The 20,893-nt window shown below is 36.0% G+C and overlaps 1 protein-coding gene across 8 annotated transcripts in view; it reads right to left on the bottom strand.

Moving 5' to 3' along the window:
* The window catches only part of FERMT2 (FERM domain containing kindlin 2), a 73,651-nt gene that overhangs the window by 17,042 nt on the left and 35,716 nt on the right, over window positions 1–20,893 (bottom strand). For 5 of the 8 annotated variants that reach the window (XR_010839555.1, XM_059056453.2, XM_059056458.2 and 2 more), the window contains exons 4-8: window positions 12,978–13,112; window positions 3,815–3,847; window positions 3,268–3,493; window positions 2,672–2,774; window positions 998–1,105 (exon numbers count right to left, since the gene is read on the bottom strand). Coding sequence is in view for 7 of the 8 variants with exons in the window: in XM_059056453.2 (XP_058912436.1) it covers window positions 998–1,105; window positions 2,672–2,774; window positions 3,268–3,493; window positions 3,815–3,847; window positions 12,978–13,112 (605 nt within the window). In the remaining variant the exon portion in view is untranslated. The remainder of the gene's footprint in view (window positions 1–997; window positions 1,106–2,671; window positions 2,775–3,267; window positions 3,494–3,814; window positions 3,848–12,977; window positions 13,113–20,893) is intronic. The other 3 variants (XM_059056461.2, XM_059056456.2, XM_059056460.2) reach the window with 1 other exon arrangement.

The following is a 20,893-nucleotide window of genomic DNA, read 5'->3' as shown; positions in this document are numbered from 1 at the left end:
CATTACCAATTTTCCCTGTCTGAGCTTCATTTTGATTCCCTTCTTTCAGTGTGTAAACTAAGGAGAAATGAGCTGCTCTTCCTCTCTAAAGGATGACTTTTTTGAGTCTTAACTGAGAAACTCTTCTGGGTACATAAAAACATTTGGAAGATTGAGAGCATTTTTATTTGTGTTCTAAGGAAAAAATTAAATCATTGTGATAGTGAAAGATATTCATAACTGAATGTCAGCCTTGCTTCCAGTACTTAAATAGAATTCCATTATAATCTGAGAACACTCACCAAAGCCTCACTCAGATATCTGAAATTATTAATCTAGAAAAATTAATCTAGTGGTCAATCAGACCTCAGTGTCTCCAAGAATGATTTGTGGATGCCACCTTAATATTACTTTACCAGTGGGAACAGCAGTAATGAAGTGGGCAATTAATTTTTTAATAAGCCCTACTGTAATTCTGAAACAGGTGGTAAGCAAGAACCACATTTGGAAAAATACTAGTTTAACATTAGCTACCTACTTCTTAAGGATTACCATTCTAAAAACTTATCTATGTTTAGTTTCACTAGTCTCTTAAAATTTTATCATCTTAAAAGGTATTAATTTCTGCCATAGCCCATTTTACAAAATTACCATCCCCAGTTATTTATGAAGTTATGCAAAGCTTCATTTCAGAAATCTGATTCTTAATATAGGTTTTATTTCCAGTGGAAAATTGGACAGTTTTAAGCTTATATACATCTAGGGGTGGAAGGATATTTTTCTCCTACAGGATACAGAAAAGTAACTATTAAGTATACCACTAATCTCTTATATAAGACAAAAATTAAATAAAATTCACACATATTTTGCCTTCCAAGTGTCTATTCACTTTCTACATAGCAAAAAGTAAAAAACACTACCTATCAAAATGCTACTGGAATTACTATGCCACTTTACCATTTAAATAATCCCCTACCCTTTCCCCTGAAAAGTCCCATTTACCAATACTCGCCACTACCTGCAAGGCTGCAAACATCATCATTTCTTCTTCGGTGCATTCAATTTCTTCCAAGAGAATAGCCCATTTGGCCTGCTCATAAAGCTGATTAATTCTGATTGCATCATACTGCAGCAAAAGAGATACAATTCTTTTGTAATATATTACCTTTTACATTAACAATAAGGAAAAAAGCTACCTATAGGGTTACGTATACCTAAATATATCCACATCTAATTTTTCATTAAAAATGGCATTAAAATATGCCAAAAGATTTTTACATATTCAGTATTAGAAGTAGATTCTGTATGTTATTTTCCAAGGAAATAACCATTAGGTATTATAGCCCTTAATAAACTTGAAGACGTTAAAGTAAGGTAGAACTGTTTTTCAGTATTGTTGTTGCAATTTACCACACTTAACATGTCATAATCAGACAGTAAATTAATTATTTCGGGGAACATCTTGCTCACTGTGGAAAAGCATACCCAGACAAAGTGGCAGGTCCTTGGAAACAGTAATTATTTTAAGAATCCAAAATAAAGGAAATACACAAACATACATAAGCACACACACACATTTGTAGAAAAGATTTACTTAAATGTTACTGAATTATCCATTCAGTTATGTTCATAAAAATCAATAGTCATACTGTAACAATACTATCTTAGAATGGTAACAAAATACATAGCCCCCTCCCACCCCATGCAAATATAACTATGTTCCCAGAACAGCTTTGGCTTTACCAAAATTAGGTATGATATAGCCTAAAAAGGGATTAAAATGATTTTTTGTAATTCTACTATATACATTTTACTGCTGTATGAAGAATTATTTAAGCACATAATTTAAAATGATAAATATATACATTAAAATCTAGGCTATAATCTAGACATGAAAAGGATGAGAAGCAGACGAGAGGTCCCCTCACCCACAAGGATGACATGAAAGCAAAAGACCCAAATCTCTGTACCAGGTGTTTTCTGGGGGAAAACACTCCAGATCTCTATAGCAAATTTAAATCTTATCAGAAGAGCAAAGTACTTCAGTAGCACAGATGATGCCAACCATCTGACAGTAAAAACATATTACAATATTTGGCTATTAAATTGAGAGAAATATAGACTTAAAAAGAATTTAGGGCTTCCCTGGTGGCGCAGTGGTTGAGAATCCGCCTGCCGATGCAGGGGACACGGGTTCGTGCCCCGGTCCGGGAAGATCCCACATGCCGCAGAGCGGCTGGGCCCGTGAGCCTGCACGTCCAGAGCCTGTGCTCCGCAACGGGAGAGGCCACAGCAGTGAGAGGCCCGCGTACAGCAAAAAAAAAAAAAAAAAAAAAGAAAAAGAATTTATTCTGAAGCAACATCTTCTGGGATATATAATTAGGTACAGTTGAAAAGAGATGTTAAAAAAAAAACACATAAACTAACTTTACCAATCTGTAGTACCTAACCAGTTCCTTTAAAATACAAATCAACCAAAAATTCAATTATTTAACAAAAAGAAAAGGGTTTAGTTATGCTTCCAACTTACTAAAACAATAGACTACTTTAAAATACAGGTGCCTTTGTCCAAAGCTTTGAGTTTTTAATATTATTCAAGACTTGCTATATATATCCAAACAATTCCTTACCCCACCAACTTCCAAAAAGCAAACAAAAAGGAACAAAAGAGATCCCTCTAAACCCTCGGTACCTTTGGATTCAAATCAAAAAAGCTGTAATACTTGAATCGGAGCAGCAAGGCCTCATTTTCCTTCACATCTTGTTCCATGAGAGATCTTGAGGAGTCAAGCCACCTGGACAAATTAACAATAGTGGAACAGAGCAAGACAAAATTAATTCTACCTCTATGTGGATAAAGAAATTCTTAAATTGTATCTATACTTAAAACTTACTCTTGGTTGGGCGGGATAAATTAGGAAGCTGGGATCAACATATACACACTACTATTTATAAAATAGATAACCAACAAGGACCTACTATATAGCACAGGGAACTATATTCAATATTTTGTAATAACCTATAAGGGAAGAGAAACTGAAGAAGACTATATATACATATATACAAACACCCACACATATGCTATATGTATATATAGCTGAACCGCTGTATATGTGTGTGTGTATATATATACACGCACACATATATATATATAAGTGAACCGCTGTGCCGTACAATTGAAACTAACATAATAGTGTAAATTAACTATAACTTCAGTAAAAAAAAACAAAAACAAAAAAACTTGTAAAGTAATTGGTAAACAGCAAAAAAACAAAGCAAAAAACTTACCCTTGGTTGATTTTTGCTTTGTCAAGAAGGGCTTGAGGCTTGAACATTTTGGCCAAGATTTCCGGTGATGTTATTGGCTGACTGACAGCAAGTATACCAGGGTTGCCTTCTGACAAAGCACTGTCACCGAACCAAGCAGAAGTTGGTGACAAGGGGCTTCCATCATGAGCATCGTAAGTGGGGGTCATTGTTTTACTATAAAGTCCTGGGCTTGAATATATACTTCCTAATAAATAACATGAAAAACAGGTAGTAAGTATGAAGTATAGTTATCTTAGTTTTCAGTAATACATGCTATAATGATATAAAGCATACGGTGAAACACAAGCTTCATTCTGGAAGGAAAAGCTTTAGTACTTTACCTCTCTTAAAAACAAGTGAAATTAACTTTACTTGTATAACATTAAGAACATGTATAACAATAAGGTCAAAATATATAAGTTGGAAACTCTAGGGAAAAAAATCAGTTCAAGTTAGAATATAAGTTAAGGATATTGCTGAAGCAGGTAGAGCAACACTTCTGTTTTTTAATTGTGCCAAGGCTCACCTTTCAGAGGGCCAATGTAAAGAACATCAGTGCCTATAGAAAAGGAAAGAAAGGAATTCAGAAGGTAAAGAAAGGCAATAATAGAAGACAGAAACAAAGAATGAAAATGAAAAGAAAATGGAAGAAGAAAATACAGATATTTTCCTAATTGTGAATCATAAACTGAAGTAAATATTCCAAGTGTATTTAAGAGTAAGGAAACTTAGAAGCTATAATCTAAGTAAAACAAGTTTTGTCCAATTCAGAACAATGAGGTTGGGCTTCCCTGCTGGCACAGTGGTTAAGAGGCCGCCTGCCAATGCAGGGGACACAGGTTCGAGCCCTGGTTTGTGAAGATCCCACATGCCGCAGAGCAACTGGGCTTGTGTGCCACAGCTACTGAGCCTGTGCTCTGGAGCCCGTGGGCCACAACTACTGAGCCTGCGTGCTGCAACAACTGAAGTCCACGTTCATGGAGCCTGTGCTCCACAACGAGAGGCCACCGCAATGAGAAGCCCGTGCACCACTATGAGGAGTGGCCCCCGCTCACCGCAGCTAGAGAGAGCCCATGCAGCAACAAAGACCCAATGCAGCCAAATAAATAAATAAATAAAAATAATTCTTTTTAAAGTCATTAAAAAAAAGAGGTTGTGCTCTAGTCATGTATTAGTGACAAACATGTATACATTTATCACCCTTTGAAATCACTGCACCCTGTTTTAAGACAGCTCAATGTAACTGAATAAATTCACATAAATTAAGGGAATAATTTTTTCAGTGAATAGCTGTGAACTGGCTCCAATAGATTTACAAATAAAGTATTTGAGCAAAGGGATATATAAATATTGCCCTAAAAAGAGGCTAACAAGGTGCATTTTATAATTAAACCCCTGAAGCTGTAGAGATACTGTCTTTTTAATCTTCTGCTTTCTCAGTGTTAAAGGGCTAGGTATGTAGTAGAGGCAACATTAAAAAAAAATTGTTGAATTAGTCCACTGATGATCTATCCTCTGTCATTTAGACTACAAAAATGAAGATTAAATTAAATTAAGACTAAAAAAATTCAGAATGACATTAAGTAAAAGCACCCCTTCAAAGTTCTAACTCTGTTAATATATTTCATCCTGTAGTCATAATTTTTAAAAAGAAAATGTGTAAATGGGTGTCACACTGTTAATGGATGATGTTAATGGAATGGCTGTTTTCCTTACCTAATTTAGGAATATGCTTAGGAATTTCTCTCCTTTCATCTCTAATGACATACCACCCCCAAACACAATGATAGAAACAATTACCTATGAAAAAGTGGTGGTAATACTAGAGATTTTTGAAGTTGTCAAGACGGAGTCTAGGAAGAGAACACAAAGTGAAAAAAAAAAAAAAAATCTCTTACTAGCCTCAGGGTATCTGATTGAATACCCCTAAATGTATTCTCCCAATGGATACTTAAACAACTTGTAGAGTGTGAACATTGTTAAATACGCAACAAAGAAAGCTGTGAATGCTCCTTTTCAGCCTTTAAGGAAGAACACTGGGATATTTAGTTATACCTTTAAAAGCAAGAACCTTAAACTACAAGGGCATTTTGTGAAAGAGTTACTTATTAAAAGGGCTGAAAACATTACTCCAGCTCATCTGGGCAAAGAATAATTCTGCTAGAGGGAGTATACCTGTAAATATGGTGTGGAAAAAAAACCATTACCTTCTAGGCAGAATCTTCTCACTGTTTATTTCAAAGATCTAGCAAACAAATCTTTTACTAAACATGTCATAATACTGAAAATTCATTCCTGGTATTAACTATAATTACTATTCAGAACTGAGTAAAGTTAGAATTGCTTTAGAAACTTCTTTATGAAGTTTAAAACAGAAAATATATTCCCCTACATTACACATCATTTAATAGAATCAGCCACCCAATCAATTCCCTTCCCTCTTATTTACCTATACTTTGTGTAATCTACACGTCGTATCTGATCACTTCATTTTTCCCGTTTGTTCTTTTTTGTTAGGCAATCTAGAGTAATAACTCATTTAATGTTTCCAACAAACCTATTATTGTCATCTCAGAGGAGCAAACTGAGGCAAGGAGAAGTTAATATACATGTCCAATGTCAAGAGCTATTAAGTTGCAGAGCCAAACTGTAAATCAGTAGTCTGACTGCAGCTAAAATACACTGCCTTGCCAGGTACCGTAACTTATTTAAGCCATTCCCAGTTGGTGTGCATTTATTCATTTTAGAGTTTTATTATAGATGTCACCACTGCTATTGCAAACAGTGCCTTCCAATAAACAGTTTTGTACCTATTCCCCAATTCTAGCAGCATTGCTAGAATTGGGGAATAGGTATGTGTGTTTAAAGGGTATGTGTGTTTAAAGTCCCAGTTCAGTGGTACTTGTTTAAAGTCCCACTGTGTTTAAAGTCCCAGTTCAGTGATAATCCCAACCAGCCTGTATTCCTGATTGCCCAATTTAAGCCGTATTTGAAACAGAAAACTAATACAGAGTAAGATGAAGTAACAATAAAATATAAGTTTGCTGAACAACATGCAACGGTAACTTAAAAACTGTAAGGATGAGAAACAAAGACTTCAACAAGCACTACAGTCTTGGGACAACTACTATAAATATTAAAAACCCAATGTAACCTAATAGCTCCTGAGAGTATCCCTATGTTTTAATACAGTAGAATCTGCCTCATAACTTAGTTATTATATATACATATGTCCTTTTTAAAAAAATACTGAAGTATTTAATGCACTTAAGAAAATTTTCCATCAAAGTATCTAGCTCATACCATACTTAGAAAACACATTACAGGCGAATTAAAAATATGAATATTGATATTACAGATAAATTAAAATATATAAATATGAAGTAATTATAAAAGTATTAAAAGGAAATACAGAAAATTTTCTGTAATATTCGTGAAGATTTTATTAACAGTGAAAACAGAGAACTACAAAATAAATGCCAGATTTGAATACATAAAAATGTAAGACTTTAGTAAAAAAGAGCACAAACTTAAATACAGAATGCCAGTATAGGGAGAATATTTATCACATCAAAAGATTAATATCACTAAAACAAAAACACAGATAAAAGAAAATGGACAAAGTCCATAACTGAAAATTAGGAGACGAAACAGGAATGGCTAATCAATATATGAAATATTATTCAACTATTGTTCACACTCAGTGTTTACCAGGGAAATAAAAAAGTAATTCTGAGATAACTGTCACACTGGTAAACATTTTGTAAAGATTTACAACATTCAGTATTGGGCAGAATGTAGGAAAAGGGGCACTTTTATATACTGTTGATGGGAGTGCAAAACCGTCGCCTTCATAACTCTTTCTGGGAGTGCAGTCAACCCTTCAAGAACGTGCATCCACGTTTGAACTGCGTGCATCCACTTACATGTGGATTTTTTTCAATCCTAAATACTACAGTACTACATGATCTGTGGTTGGTTGAGTCTGTGGATGTGGAACTTCGGGTATGGAGGGGTAACTACAGGTTATACACAGATTTTCGATTTCGAAGAAGGTTGACCTCCCAACCCCACATTGTTCAAGGGTCAACTGTATGTCTGAATCTTGGAGAAACTTTCTAGAGTATATTTGACAGAAAAATTAGATACTAGTTAGCTAGAGAAACAGTTAAATGTAGTTCTTCTACATGGAAAAATTTGACACTATATACATAGGAGTAGGGAGACCTCTACTCTGACATATAGAAAGATCACTAAAACATACTGTTCAGTGAAAAAACTCATACTGCAGAACAAATATATAATATATATATCTCTCATTAATGTTATAAAAACAAAACTAGACATGTAAGTAGATATAAAACATATAGAAAAGGTACTGGCAAGTTGTACTCCAACTGTTTACAATATAGTTATACACAGTGATTAAGAAATGACTACTTCTTGATAGGGAGTACCAAGGGAATAAACTGAGGTCAAATTTTCAGCTTTGGTTTAATACATTTTCTATACTACAGTACTTTTATTTTTTATAATGAGGCTGTACTAATGTATAACTTTTGTAATTAAAAAATGATATATAAGTCCATTAGTATGTATCACTGAGTGAAAAGAACACAAATTATAAATGCATGTATAACACAGTCCCACTTTCATCATTAAAAACAAAAACATAATTCTGTAATATTTGTATTTTTACTATGAGCATGCATTACTTTTATAATTTTTTTTTTTTTTGGCCATGTCGCACAGCTTGTAAGATCTCAATTCTCCAACCAGGGATTGAACCCGAGCCACAGCAGTTAAAGCCCAGAATCCTAACCACTAGGCCACCAGGGAACTCCCAATGCTTTTATAATTAAAGAATAGTTTAAAAAAATTTTTTTTGATGTTTAAAATGGCAAATTCCAGTTAGGAAAAATGGCATCCTGCATGGTGATTTTCCTGACAGTGCCAAGCAAGTTAAGTCCTGATTACTTTCTCTATTACTTTAGGACCCAGACTTGTCTAGCTGCTTTTAAGATTTCTTAGGAAAGTTTCTAATGAAGTAATTTTCTATTTCTATTTACATAATAAATCCTGAAATTGGTAGTCTGTAAGTCAGTACTGTACAGTAAAGTTAATTCTTACTTGGAAAAATTGTTTCCCCCAGACATGGGATCAGGCTACTTAAATGGTTCCCTCCTTACAGGTATTTGGAGATTAGATATTTACCTAGTTACAGCTACGAAGTGGCAAAGCACTCAAGAGTGTATCACTTGAGCACAGTCTGTAAGCAAGGTATTTAAAAACTCAGAATTTTATCATAATTCTATATAAGAGTCTGACTAAAGTCTGAGAATCATTAATTCACTCATGATCCTTTACCTCTTGAAACATTACTTTTAAAAAAAGCTTTGGTGAGGTATAATTTACACACCAATATTTTATCAAATGTTCGTATTAGAATTCATAAAATATTTACTTTAAATGTTATAATTGGAGAGATGATGTTACATAATGGTTAGAAACATGAGTGCTAGAGCCAGAGCAACCTGGATTTGAATCCTAGCTATGTCCCTATTTAGCTTTGTGACCTAGGGCAAATTACTTAACCCTTGTAATGTTCTTTCCTTCTAAGTAAAATGGGGATAATGCCACCAGAATCATAGGTGTTCTGTGAGGATAAAATGAAAGATAATGTATGTAATAAATAATCATGGGCTTCCCTGGTGATGCAGTGGTTGAGAGTCCGCCTGCCGATGCAGGGGACACGGGTTCGTGCCCGGTCCAGAACCGGAAAGATCCCACATGCCGCGGAGCGGCTGGGCCCGTGAGCCATGGCCGCTGAGCCTGCGCGTCCGGAGCCTGTGCTCCGCAACAGGAGAGGCCACAACAGTGAGAGGCCCAAGCACCGCAAAAAAATAAAAAAATAAATAAATAAATAAATAAATCATCATCATCACTTATTGAATATATACACACATATATATAATTGTTAACCATGCTCACACTGAGATGCTCACAACTCAAGAAGCACGTGGGCACTAAGGGAAACTGAGCCCGTTTCCTCCTCAGTAAAATGAAAATTACACCTACTCCTTACCACACCCTGCAGTACAGTAACATCTGTGAAGCACTGAGCACAGTATCTGACACCCCGCATATATCATAAACTGAGACACATGGACCTGTTGCTAGTTATTATGGGCACAACATGCAGGTGATCATATTTCTCAGTATTTGGTCCAACTGACTAACATGACTGATAAATCATAAAGTCATGCAAACTAGATATTTAATATTTGTTTTAAAAATTAATCACATGTTGGGGCTTCCCTGGTGGCACAGTGGTTAAGAATCCGCCTGCCAATGCAGGGGACATGGGTTCGAGACCTGGTCCGGGAAGATCCCACATGTCGCGGAGCAACTAAGCCCATGGGCCACAACTACTGAGCCTGCTCCAGAGCCTGAGAGCCACAACTACGGAGCCCGCGTGCCACAATTACTGAAGCCCGTGCGCCTAGAGCCCGTGCCCTGCAACAAGAGAAGCCACCACAATGAAAAGCCCGCACACAGCAACGAAGAGCAGCCCACACTTGCCACAACTAGAGAAAGCTCGTACGCAGAAACAAAGACCCAACGCAGCCAAAAATAAAATAAATAAATTTTTTAAAAAATTAATCACGTTACCTTTTCATGTGTATATGGGACTTCTCTACAGATAATCAGTCCTCTACATGTCACTATCTTTGTGTACTTTCTTAGGATTTCACATAAACTCCTCAAATGTTTTTTTAAACTTATTAATTTATTTATTTATTTAACTTTTTTTCTTTTGGCTGCATTAGGTCTTCACTGCTGCATGCAGGCTTTCTCTAGTTGCAGCGAGTGGGGGCTACTCTTAGTTAACGTGCTCTGGCTTCTCATTGCAGTGGCTTCTCTTGTGGCGGAGCATGGGCTCTAAGCACGTGGGCTTCAGTAGTTGTGGCACGTGGGCTCAGTAGTTGTGGCGTACTAGCTTAGTTGCTCTGCGGCATGTGGGATCTTCCCGGACCAGGGCTTGAACCCGGGTCTCCTGCATTGGCAGGCGGATTCTTAACCACTGCGCCACCAGGGAAGCCCAAATGTTTTTAATTAAACTGCTTGAGTGTAGAAATGTTTTTAATTAAACTGCTTGGGTGCAGACAAAACCTTTTTTTTTTTTTTTAATTCTTTCACTGAAAACACAGTCACTTTACAGACACAAGAGAGCACACGTAGTGTATGATTCCATTCACATGAGGTTTAAGAACTGGTAACACTATTCTGTGCTGAGAGAGGCAAACAGTGGCTATTTGGGAAAAGGCATGCGAGAGGCCTTCTGGGGTGTTGGTATCATGCGATACGCTACATCAAGTTCTGGGTGGTTACAAGGTATATACATCTTCAAATATTCATCTGTAATTTAAAATCTGTTCATTTTACTGTATGTAACACCTCAATTTAAAACAAGAAAGAAAAGAAACCCATAGTTACTTACTCTTAAAAGATTTGGAGCTTTCCCTTGTCTTAATTCTTTGTCTTCAAATTTTATTTTCTTAAAGCACTATATAAAAGCTCTCACTTGCAATTCTAAGACCAATCCTGACTGATTTCAACCACTCCAAAATCATCCCATAAATATACTTTTCTATGTAGTTCTTTGTCTTAAGAATTAAATGAGTTTCCATTTAAACTAAAAAATAACTTAAATCAGGGATTGTGTCTACTGTCAGATGCCTTCATCTATATAGTCAAGCCTAAATCAGATTTTTTACCTTATTCTAATGACAGACACATTCTTTTTATTCTCTTTCACCTCCTAATCTGTAGGCTTCTACCAGTACTCTTTCCCCTCATTCCCTCCTCCACATTTTACTGGAATTAAATTTGATATGCTTTCTAAAATAATGATTTGTTCATTTTCTAACATATTCAGAAACCAATGACTCTACAATGCAGTAACCTATATTCCTCAGCCTGACATTAAATACCCTCCAGTGTGATCCAGAAGTTCCTTGGAGGTCTCTCTCCCATAAATTGGCTTAAATGGTTTATTTACGCATCTTGTACTTTTCTTTTGCCAGCTGTTCTTTGTTAATATCATTCTTTCCACTAGGATTGCCTTTTCTTCCCATCAAAATCCTAGCCACTGGAATCCTAGCTAATTCACAAACTTACCTCCCCAATCCCAAAACTGAGTATACTCTATTTGGAATTGCTTTGTCTTCTGAATTCTTGTAACATTATTTTGTGTAACACTCATTTAACATTGATATATTACCTCCTTAAATATACAGTACCTGTAATTGTGCTTTTCAACGAGCCTATAAACTACTTAAGAGTAAGGGCTGTCTTATTTCTTGGTATCTCCTAAATGTAATCAGTACATGAGTAGTGACATAAAAGTTACAAGGTATGTGACCTTAGACATTCCTAAACTTACTGTGCCATAATATCTTCATCCTTATATGTGAGTCATAACATAATCCACCTCAATGGGTTGTAGTGAGAATTAAGTGAGTTTCCACGAGTAAAGTGTATGAAATAGGTCTGGGCATACATAACCTCTGTGTTCACTGTGTACTTTCATTACCATCATCATCACTCCAGAATTTAAAAAACCAGGAATGAACTGAATAGTAAAATCAGTTTACTTATTTGCTGCTGGGATCTATCCTAAGAAATGGATTTGTAAATGTGTGGCCAATGGAAACATGGGAAACTAATTTCTCGGGACTAAAGAACCATGTAATCTAATTAATTAGTCATCTAGCTTCTCAAAAGACACTGCCTACGATCCTATTGCATGCCATATGCTGAGCTGGGTCCTGGTAACAAAAAGGTAAGAAACAGTCCCTTCATGAAGGGGCTCACAATTATTAGGGGAGAACACGGAGTATAATACCAAACACAGGAAAGTCTGGTGACTTATGACAGAAGGATAACCTAATTCAGGTCAGAGAGGTAACAGAAGGAAATCTGAGAAAGCTTCTTAAAGGAGCAACACCTTAAAGGAAAAAGAGAGGTGCTAAGAGACCAGCATATGCAAAGCATAGAGACAGTTTTAAGTAACCTGATAAAAACAATAATGTCTTAACTAAATACTGGTGGTTTTCACAAAATACCCCCCAAAATGGAACTAAATGCTAAAAAAAAAAAAAAAAAACTGTCCAATTTCCACAAAGCAAAGAACTGAGGCCAGTTAAGGTACTGTCTCCTTTTGACTCTTCCTGAGCAGAGAACCAGCTTTTTTTTTTATTGACGCAACTGCTAACACCTGACATGATGATCTGCACATAACAGACTCTGGTGATGATTTCAAGATTGAGGGAAAAGATGCTGAGGGAGAGTATTCTTTAACTTGACCACTTTCCTGACCTACACAGTCCATTTATCCCGATATCAAAAACACAGAGGGAGACCTACTGTATAGCACAAGGAACTATACTCAATATTTTTTAATAACATATATATAAGGGAAAAGAATCTGAAAAAGAATATACATATTCTTTTTCTGATTTACACACACACACACGTGTATGTGTGTATAAATGAATCACTGTGCTGTACACCTGAAACTAACACTATATTGTAAATCAACTATACTTCAATTAAACACATACACACACACAGAGGCATACAGTCCATGGTTCTCACACTGAGCCAATGCTTAGTCAAAGCCTCACCAGATCCAGGAGTGATAAGAGGCCCCTCTAATTCAAGTGCCTCATCTTCAGACTGGTCATCTAGCTTTTTCTTTTTTTTCTTTGTTGGATCTCTGGGTTTTTTCAATAGAGAAAGCTCTTCAGGGTGTCTGATATCTGTTAAAATAAAAAAACATTATTTTACTAGCATAACAGAAAATTTAAACACATTACACTTGGTAAATCTATTAATCCATTCAAGAAAAGAATTTGTAATTTCCTTCTGTGTATGTATGTGTTTGTGTTTTGCCAGATACTAATGCCATGCAAAAAATCGGAGCATGACACTTTTAAAAACAATATACCAAAGCACTCTTAATTCATAACTATCCAATAAATATAGTTACCTCAAAGTGTAAAGATAATAATCTACTAGGGTACAGAAAGAAAATATTAGAACTCTTATTTATATATTTTTAAATCCCAAACTGTAAGAAATTAAGGTTTATATTATATGGTAGCCCTCATTCATTCTGTATGCCATAAGTTAACACAAGATATGTGAAGTAAATGTAAACAAAATATTTTCCCATCATTACTAAATCTCAAAATTTTAGTCGACTCAAACTTTTCTACCTTGATGTTGAATGGCTACAAGTTTTTGTGTTTATTCTATTCATTTTCATGTGAAGAACCTGATGAGAAGCAAAATGGTTACAGGAAAGTAACAAAAAATTAAAATGACCCAAATAAGTATAAATATCACATTACATATTATATACCATGTTGATAAATTGCAAGAATGGTTAAGAAGTCAGTTCCCCCCAAATTGAGCTAAAGATTCAATGGAATTCTAATCAAAATTCCAGCTTACTCTTTTGAACAAGTTGATTGTAGAATCGTTCTCATTTCCTTATAAATTTTATGAGTCAAAGCAATTTAAAATAAAGTTGGAAGACTTATACCACCTGATTTTAAGACATCATAAAACTACAGCAGTTAAAACAGTGCAATTACTGGCTAAATGATAAGACATATAAATGAATGGAACAGAAGAGCAGACCCAGAAACAAACCCAGATACAGGCGGTCAATTATTTTGGACAAAGGCGTTATGGCAATTCAAGGGAAAAGGGAAATCTCTTCAATAAACAGTGCTAAACAAGAGATTCATGTATTTTTCTAAAAGAACATTAGCCCTCACCTAACACAATATGCAAAAATTAATTCTAAATGTTTCATAGACCTAAAAGAAAATTTAAGTAGACAAAGATTTCTTAGGTCCATAGGACACCCACACCACCCATAAAAAAACTGCTCTTTACTACAAGAAAACAACACCACCACCACCCTGCTCCTTGAAAGACTGTTAAGAAAACAAAAGGCAAGCTGTATATTGGGACAAAATATTCACAAAATATATTATGCATATCTGACAAAGGAGTTGTATCCAAAATACATAAAGAACCCATACAACTCAATAATAAGCAGACCAGTGTGCTAAAGATTTGGACAAGCACTTCACCAAAGAATACATAAGAATAACCAATAAGCATGTGCAAAGATGCTCAACATTACTGGTCAGGGAAGTGCAAATTAAAACCACAACACACATATACACCCATCAGAGTGGCCAACATTAATAAAACTGATAATACCCAGTGTTGGTGAGGATGTGGAAGAACTGGAACTCTCAGAACCAGCTGTTGGGAATGTGAAATGAGAATTTTTAAAACAGTTTGGCAGTTCCTTATAAAGTTAAACATATACAACTCAGACACCCCACTCCTAGTTATTTACTTAAGACAATGAAAAGCATATTTGTAATAGCTTTACTCACAAAAGCCAAAACTGGAAATAACCCAGCTGGATAAACAAAATGTGATCCTTTCATATCAGTGGGATACTACTCTTAAAATGTAATACAACTCATCAGTAAAAAGAAACAAGCTATTAATACATGCAATAACCTGAATGTATCTCAAAATCATTATCTTAAGAGGAAGAAGCCAATTAGAAAAGGGTATATACTGCATGATTACATTCACAATATTCCAGAAAATGATAACAAATCTATAGTGACAGAGCAGAGCAATGACTGTTAGGCAAATGTCCTATATCTGGATTGTGGTAGTTTCAGAGATGTAAGCATCTGTCAAAACTCATCCAACTGTACACTTTAAATGGGTGCAGTTTATTGTACATCAATTATACCAAAATAAAGTTAATTAAAAAATAAAGAGTGTAAGGAGAGGGAGAGCAAAGAAAAACAATAAAAGAAAAAAGCAGCAAAAAAAAAGAAGCACTAGGTCGTATCTCACAGTGTTTGGTGGCACTACCCCATATGTCACAGACAACAAAATCCAAGTCACTGCATAACTTGTAATGATGCAGACTGCTAAGTCACTGGATCAGAATTTGACGGGGTAGTTTGTACCTTCAGGAACCCACAGTATTCACTAGATTCAATCCAGCGTTACAAATTCAGGAAGCTTTTTATCAGTAGGGGAACTCAAACTAGGATGGACCACACCTGCTGCAGAGCTGATGAGGCACAATTTGAGGCAGAAGCACACGGCCAAACTACCTGGATCTCAGCTCCACTATTTATGAGCTGTATGACTTAGGCAAGCTACTTATTAGCCTGCCAGCATCCAAGTGTCCTCAGCTGTAAAATGAGACTAATGCTACTAATACTACCACAGGAGTTTTCTGTGAAAATTCAATGATTAATATGGGTAAAGTTTCTTGCACAGGGCCTGACAAGTACTTTGTAAGTATTAAGTATTAATGGATTTTTCCTAATTTTAAAAAGTATACAATTATGGTATAAATTTGGAAATTATGAAAAAGTATAAGACATTTAAAATCTGTTCTTGAAAAATGGAATATGACTATGTGAATCAGTGATCATTTTAATAGATGTATAAAATTGTATTAATACAACATAATTTAACCATTCTTCTAATACTCTGCCCATTATAAATAATGGTTCTACAAACATCTATCTATATACATATTTTTCCACATTTTATTTCTTTAGAAATTCATTGGAATAGAATTACTGGATCAAAGGTTATAATAATTTTAAGGCAAAAATGGAGGAAGATGGGCACTTGTGTTATTTTTTTAAAGCTTTATTTTTAAAACAGTATGTTTATCCCTTGTTTTAATTTACATTTCTTTGATTAATATTGATGTTGTACACTTCCTCATGGGTTTTCAGCCATTTATATTATTTCCTTCCTTCACTCATTTTTCTTTTAGATTTCTTCAGAGTTAAGTTGCATATAAAGATTAACATGGTAGCAATCACTGCAAACCACACTGAACTTTCTTTTTAATTTTATTTTATATATATCTTGTACCATGTTTAAAAAAGAAATTCAAATAAATCTTTTAATAACTATATGGATTTTTTGTTTCTCTGTTGGTTATTTGATTTTTACTATTAGGAACACTCTGGTACACATTAGGTTTTTGTTTTGCTCTGTATATATATTTTTTATAAGTTGAGTCTTATTTTTTTAATATTAATTTATTTATTTAGGCTGCACCGGGTCTTAGTTGTGGCACACGAGATCTTCGTTTCAGCATGAGGGATCTTTAGTTGCAGCATGTGGACTCTTAGTTGCAGCATGCATGTGGGATCTAGTTCCCCGACCAGGGATCGAACCCGGGCCCCGTGCATTGGGACCACAGAGTCTTACTCACTGGACCACCAGGCAAGTCCCTTGTTCTGTATTTTACATGGTATTTGGGGGGGGAATATTATTCTGAAACATGAAAATGGAATCAGCAGTAAAGCTGTCTTGAACAAATACTTTACCAGAGAGTAGGTGAACGTAACTGCTCCTTACTTATTAATAAATTAATAAATTTGGGCTAAGTGAATCTTAGGTACTAAACAGCAGAAATCACATTAAAAATAAATTCTTAAATTCTGTCATTTTCTTAAAAGCTTCCCGGCATGTCTTTTTCAAGTTAAAAATAGGACAGCATATTCTTTAGCTAAAATTACACAATTATGGGACTTCCCTGGTGGTCCAGTGGGTAAGACTCCCCGCTCCCAATGTAGGGGGCCCGGGTTCGATCCCTGATCTGGGAACTAGATCCTGCATGCATGCCGCAACTAAGAAGTCTGCATGTCGCAAGTAAAGAGCCCTTATGCTGCAACTAAGACTCAGCGCTGCATGCATGCATGAATAAATAAATAAAGTTACAAAAAAAAAATCAAAGATTTTCTTCAGTCTTGTATATTCAAGTTGAGATAGGCTTTGACCTGGGACCCTTTACCAGAGTGCTTGCACCTGGAGAAATGTCTCCTCAAGCAACAGAATACACAGAAACTATAAGGGACTAAAAATAGCTGCATGCATGTGCAGTTAGGGCAATTATGAACAATAAGATACAAAAAGGCCACAAACCAACTGCCATTCTGGAGATGCTGGGAAGCAAAACTAGGCTACTGAGCATGATCCCTACACACAGCACCAAGGGGTGGGCAGACCATCTAAGCTACCGCTCCAGCCCAGCCCACCAACCTGCCCTCACCCTCACCCCATTTAAGGGACCAGCCCGCCCTCCTCAGAGAGCCAGCAAGGGAAACTGTTGCTTGTTTTTGCTCTCTTGTGCTGCAGCACACGTCCCAGTAAAGCCTTGCTGAATTCCTTGTCTGGCCTTTTATTGATTTCTATTGATTAAAGAGTCCAAGGGCACAAGTCCGTAACAAAGTTAACCCATTTACCCTCAAAAGTAACTTCTGGGGTTTGAATCAGTAGCGCTAATTGCTATGATTATGTATTTTCAGAAACTCAGAAGATGTTTCAAGTATGTCTCTTGAGCCATATTTATCTAATTAGCAGAAGTGAATCATCATTTCCTAGACTACTTTTAAAAGAAACAAGATTTAACATGCTGAGACCTAATGATTTATGGGTTGTACTTTCAATTCTCAGTGTACCCTCAGCTTTGCTATCACTGCCATGTTGGGAGAAAATAAAGGCTTTAGAAAATTCCTAGCTTCTGAATAAGCACTTGTCCCCTCTGCTTCGGTATTAAGTGTGGGCAGGGTGGTAATCTATCTCTCCACCCATTCATTTCCCCAAAGTAAATCATAAACTGGTACAGGGTGAAAAATCTAAAAAGTATATAGGGACATAAAACTAATCACGCCTGAGAGATATGACACGCTTCTATCACAACTTACCATTAACAAGTTTAGCGGGAGAGGGGAAAGCAAGCACGTATAATTGGAAAAAGCCTCCTAAATGTTTCTGGTATGTCCTTTCTGCTTGAGAAACACTGCACTACATGACTCATCCTTTGAGATTTTTGTTCCTAGGTCATTTCCTGTCAGCTCACAAGCCAACTATTATTAGAAAAATCAGTACTGTTAACTAGCTTCTGGGTCGGTCATAGGCAGATGAAGCAGCTCCTAACTTGTATGTGCCCATGAGAATTGCCTGTGATGTAAAAATAATTATATTAAAAATATATGCTTAGGCCACACCCCCAGATAATACTCTTAGTGACTCAGGGGTTCCAACAGCTTGTTTTATGAAAGTTCTAGTGATGGATGTTAACTAAACTTACTGTGGTGATCATGTCACAATATATACAAATACTGAATCATTATTTTGTACACCTGAAACTAATATAATGTTATATGTCAATTACATCTCTATTTTAAAGAAAGCGCTATCCGTAATTTTGATTCCAACTTTTCCTTGAGAACTAGTAGCTTAGGGAAAGGGGAGGAGGGAGAAGAACGACATCTTATTTCTCTAATGACAGGTAGTTCTATATTGGAGCAACGTAGCTGTTGGAAATATGACGTCTGTGAATAAATGGTTTTCATTTCATTATAACAGTAACAGAAAAAGTGAAGCAAATCCATATAAAATACTATTTCATTGATAGGAGAACTTAGGACTTATTATTTACTGTGTCTTATATATCAAGAAGAAATTAAACTAGTGAATTTAGGAATCTGAATCACATGTATAAGACTGGACTTGGTGAGGAGGATAAGTCATTAAACAAGGTTTATACTAAAACAAAATACACCTAGAGGACTATGAGTTATAAAAACTTTAAAATAGGCACACCAAAATACAATGCTATCTTTGCTTTATGCTAAATTATAGTTCAATAATAAAGATATACTAGCATTATGCGTCACTATACAAAGCAATGATCCAGGATCTATTTATAACAAAAGGATATACATAGCAATAAAATTTAACGCTCAAAATCAATATAATGTTATCAAGTAGAACACAAATCTAGTGGAAGACAGACTACATAAATTATCTATATAATTATGTAATTATATATAGTACATATATATATCTCCAAAACTGTGGGGCTGAGGAAGTGGGAAACTAAGGAGCAGAGAAGGGTTCTCAGGTAAAAATAATAATCATTTTAGTTTAAAAATAAAATTTTCTGGAGCGTTTCCAGTTAAACATGTATGATGAGTTTGTGCATTTTCTTTCACTCCTTTCCAAAAATCATACCAAAATGTACAGAAATAAAACATGAACCTAAAAGGACAAAAATAATAGGAGAAAAACATCAGATAAGCAACATCAGAAGAATGCTGAGACAAAACCCAGATGGGAAAGAAGCAAATGACTTAGCAAAGTGGACAAATAGAAAATCAAGGTGTTTGCAGGAAGTACCAATGGGAAACACACTGACTCACTGTGCCAAACATCAAGCATGATCATGTACTGGAAACAGACAAGAAAAATGAATCCTGCCCCACATCGGATTACACCTACCCCTTAGATACGCACCCTTTAGGATTCCTTACAGGAAAATCTGAAAAGCCCTAGGGAAAAGATCTTTTAGATACTGACATTTGAAAAAGTGTGCTCAATGTCTAAATACCTAGCAAAAGGGTGACAAGCTAAACCCCGTTCAACTAGAGTTTCCTATTAGGTATATGTATGAATGGACAATTAGAATGGACAATCAATGACTGACAGACATTATAGAAAGGACTCTGTGGTAGGCAGAATTCTAGCAATATCTCCTTAAAATTCCTGTCCCTGCTTATACAATCATACGCTAATGTAGGGACTGCTGTGAAGAGACTTTGCAAATGGAATTTAGGTTACTGATCAACTGATTTTGGCGAGATTATCCTGAATTCTCTCAGTGGGTCCAATGCAATCACAGGAAGCCTGCCTAACAGAAGAGAAAGGCAGAAGAGGGAAGCAGAGGAGAGGTCACATAGATTTGAGGAGTAAGAAGAGCTGGACTTGCTGTTGCTGGCTTTGACAAAGGAAGAGACCACAAGTCAAGAAATTCGGAAGGCCTGTGGAAGCTAGCAGACAAGCCAAGGGGAGTGTCAGTCCTATAGCCACAGGGAACCCAATTCTACCATGCAGAATTCTTTCTCAGGGCCTTCAGGAAGGAACAGAGCCCTGCTGACATCTTAATTTTGGCCTTATAAAATTCTAAGCAGAGGATCCAGCTGAGCCATGCTGTGCCCAGACTTTTCACACAGAAACTGTGAGATAATAAATGTGTGTTTTAGGCTGCTAAGTGTATGGCAGCAATGGAAAACTCACAGACCTTCCAACGTGAAAGAGAGCAAATGAAATGAAAAAGAACAACTTAGGGAAACAAATAATGCAAAGAACAGACCAGAATAAAACATAAACCTCTTAATTACAAATCTCAGAAAAATAAGACAATGGCATCCATGAGAGATGAATAGGATGTTAAAAAATAACCAGAGGGACTTCCCTGGTGGCGCAGTGATTAAGAATCCACCTGCCAATTCAGAGGACACGGGTTCGAGCCCTGGTCCGGGAGGATTCCACATGCCGCGAAGCAACTAAGCCTGTGCGCCACAACTACTGAGCCTGTGCTCTGGAGCCCATGCTCTGCAACAAGAGAAGCCACCACAGTGAGAAGCCCACATACTGCAATGAGGAATAGCCC

The sequence above is a fragment of the Kogia breviceps genome, chromosome 3 (assembly GCF_026419965.1).
Source record: "Kogia breviceps isolate mKogBre1 chromosome 3, mKogBre1 haplotype 1, whole genome shotgun sequence".
Taxonomy (NCBI): Eukaryota; Metazoa; Chordata; class Mammalia; order Artiodactyla; family Physeteridae; genus Kogia; species Kogia breviceps.
Note: the sequence above shows the minus strand (reverse complement) of the source record. Positions and strands in the feature narration are given on the sequence as shown.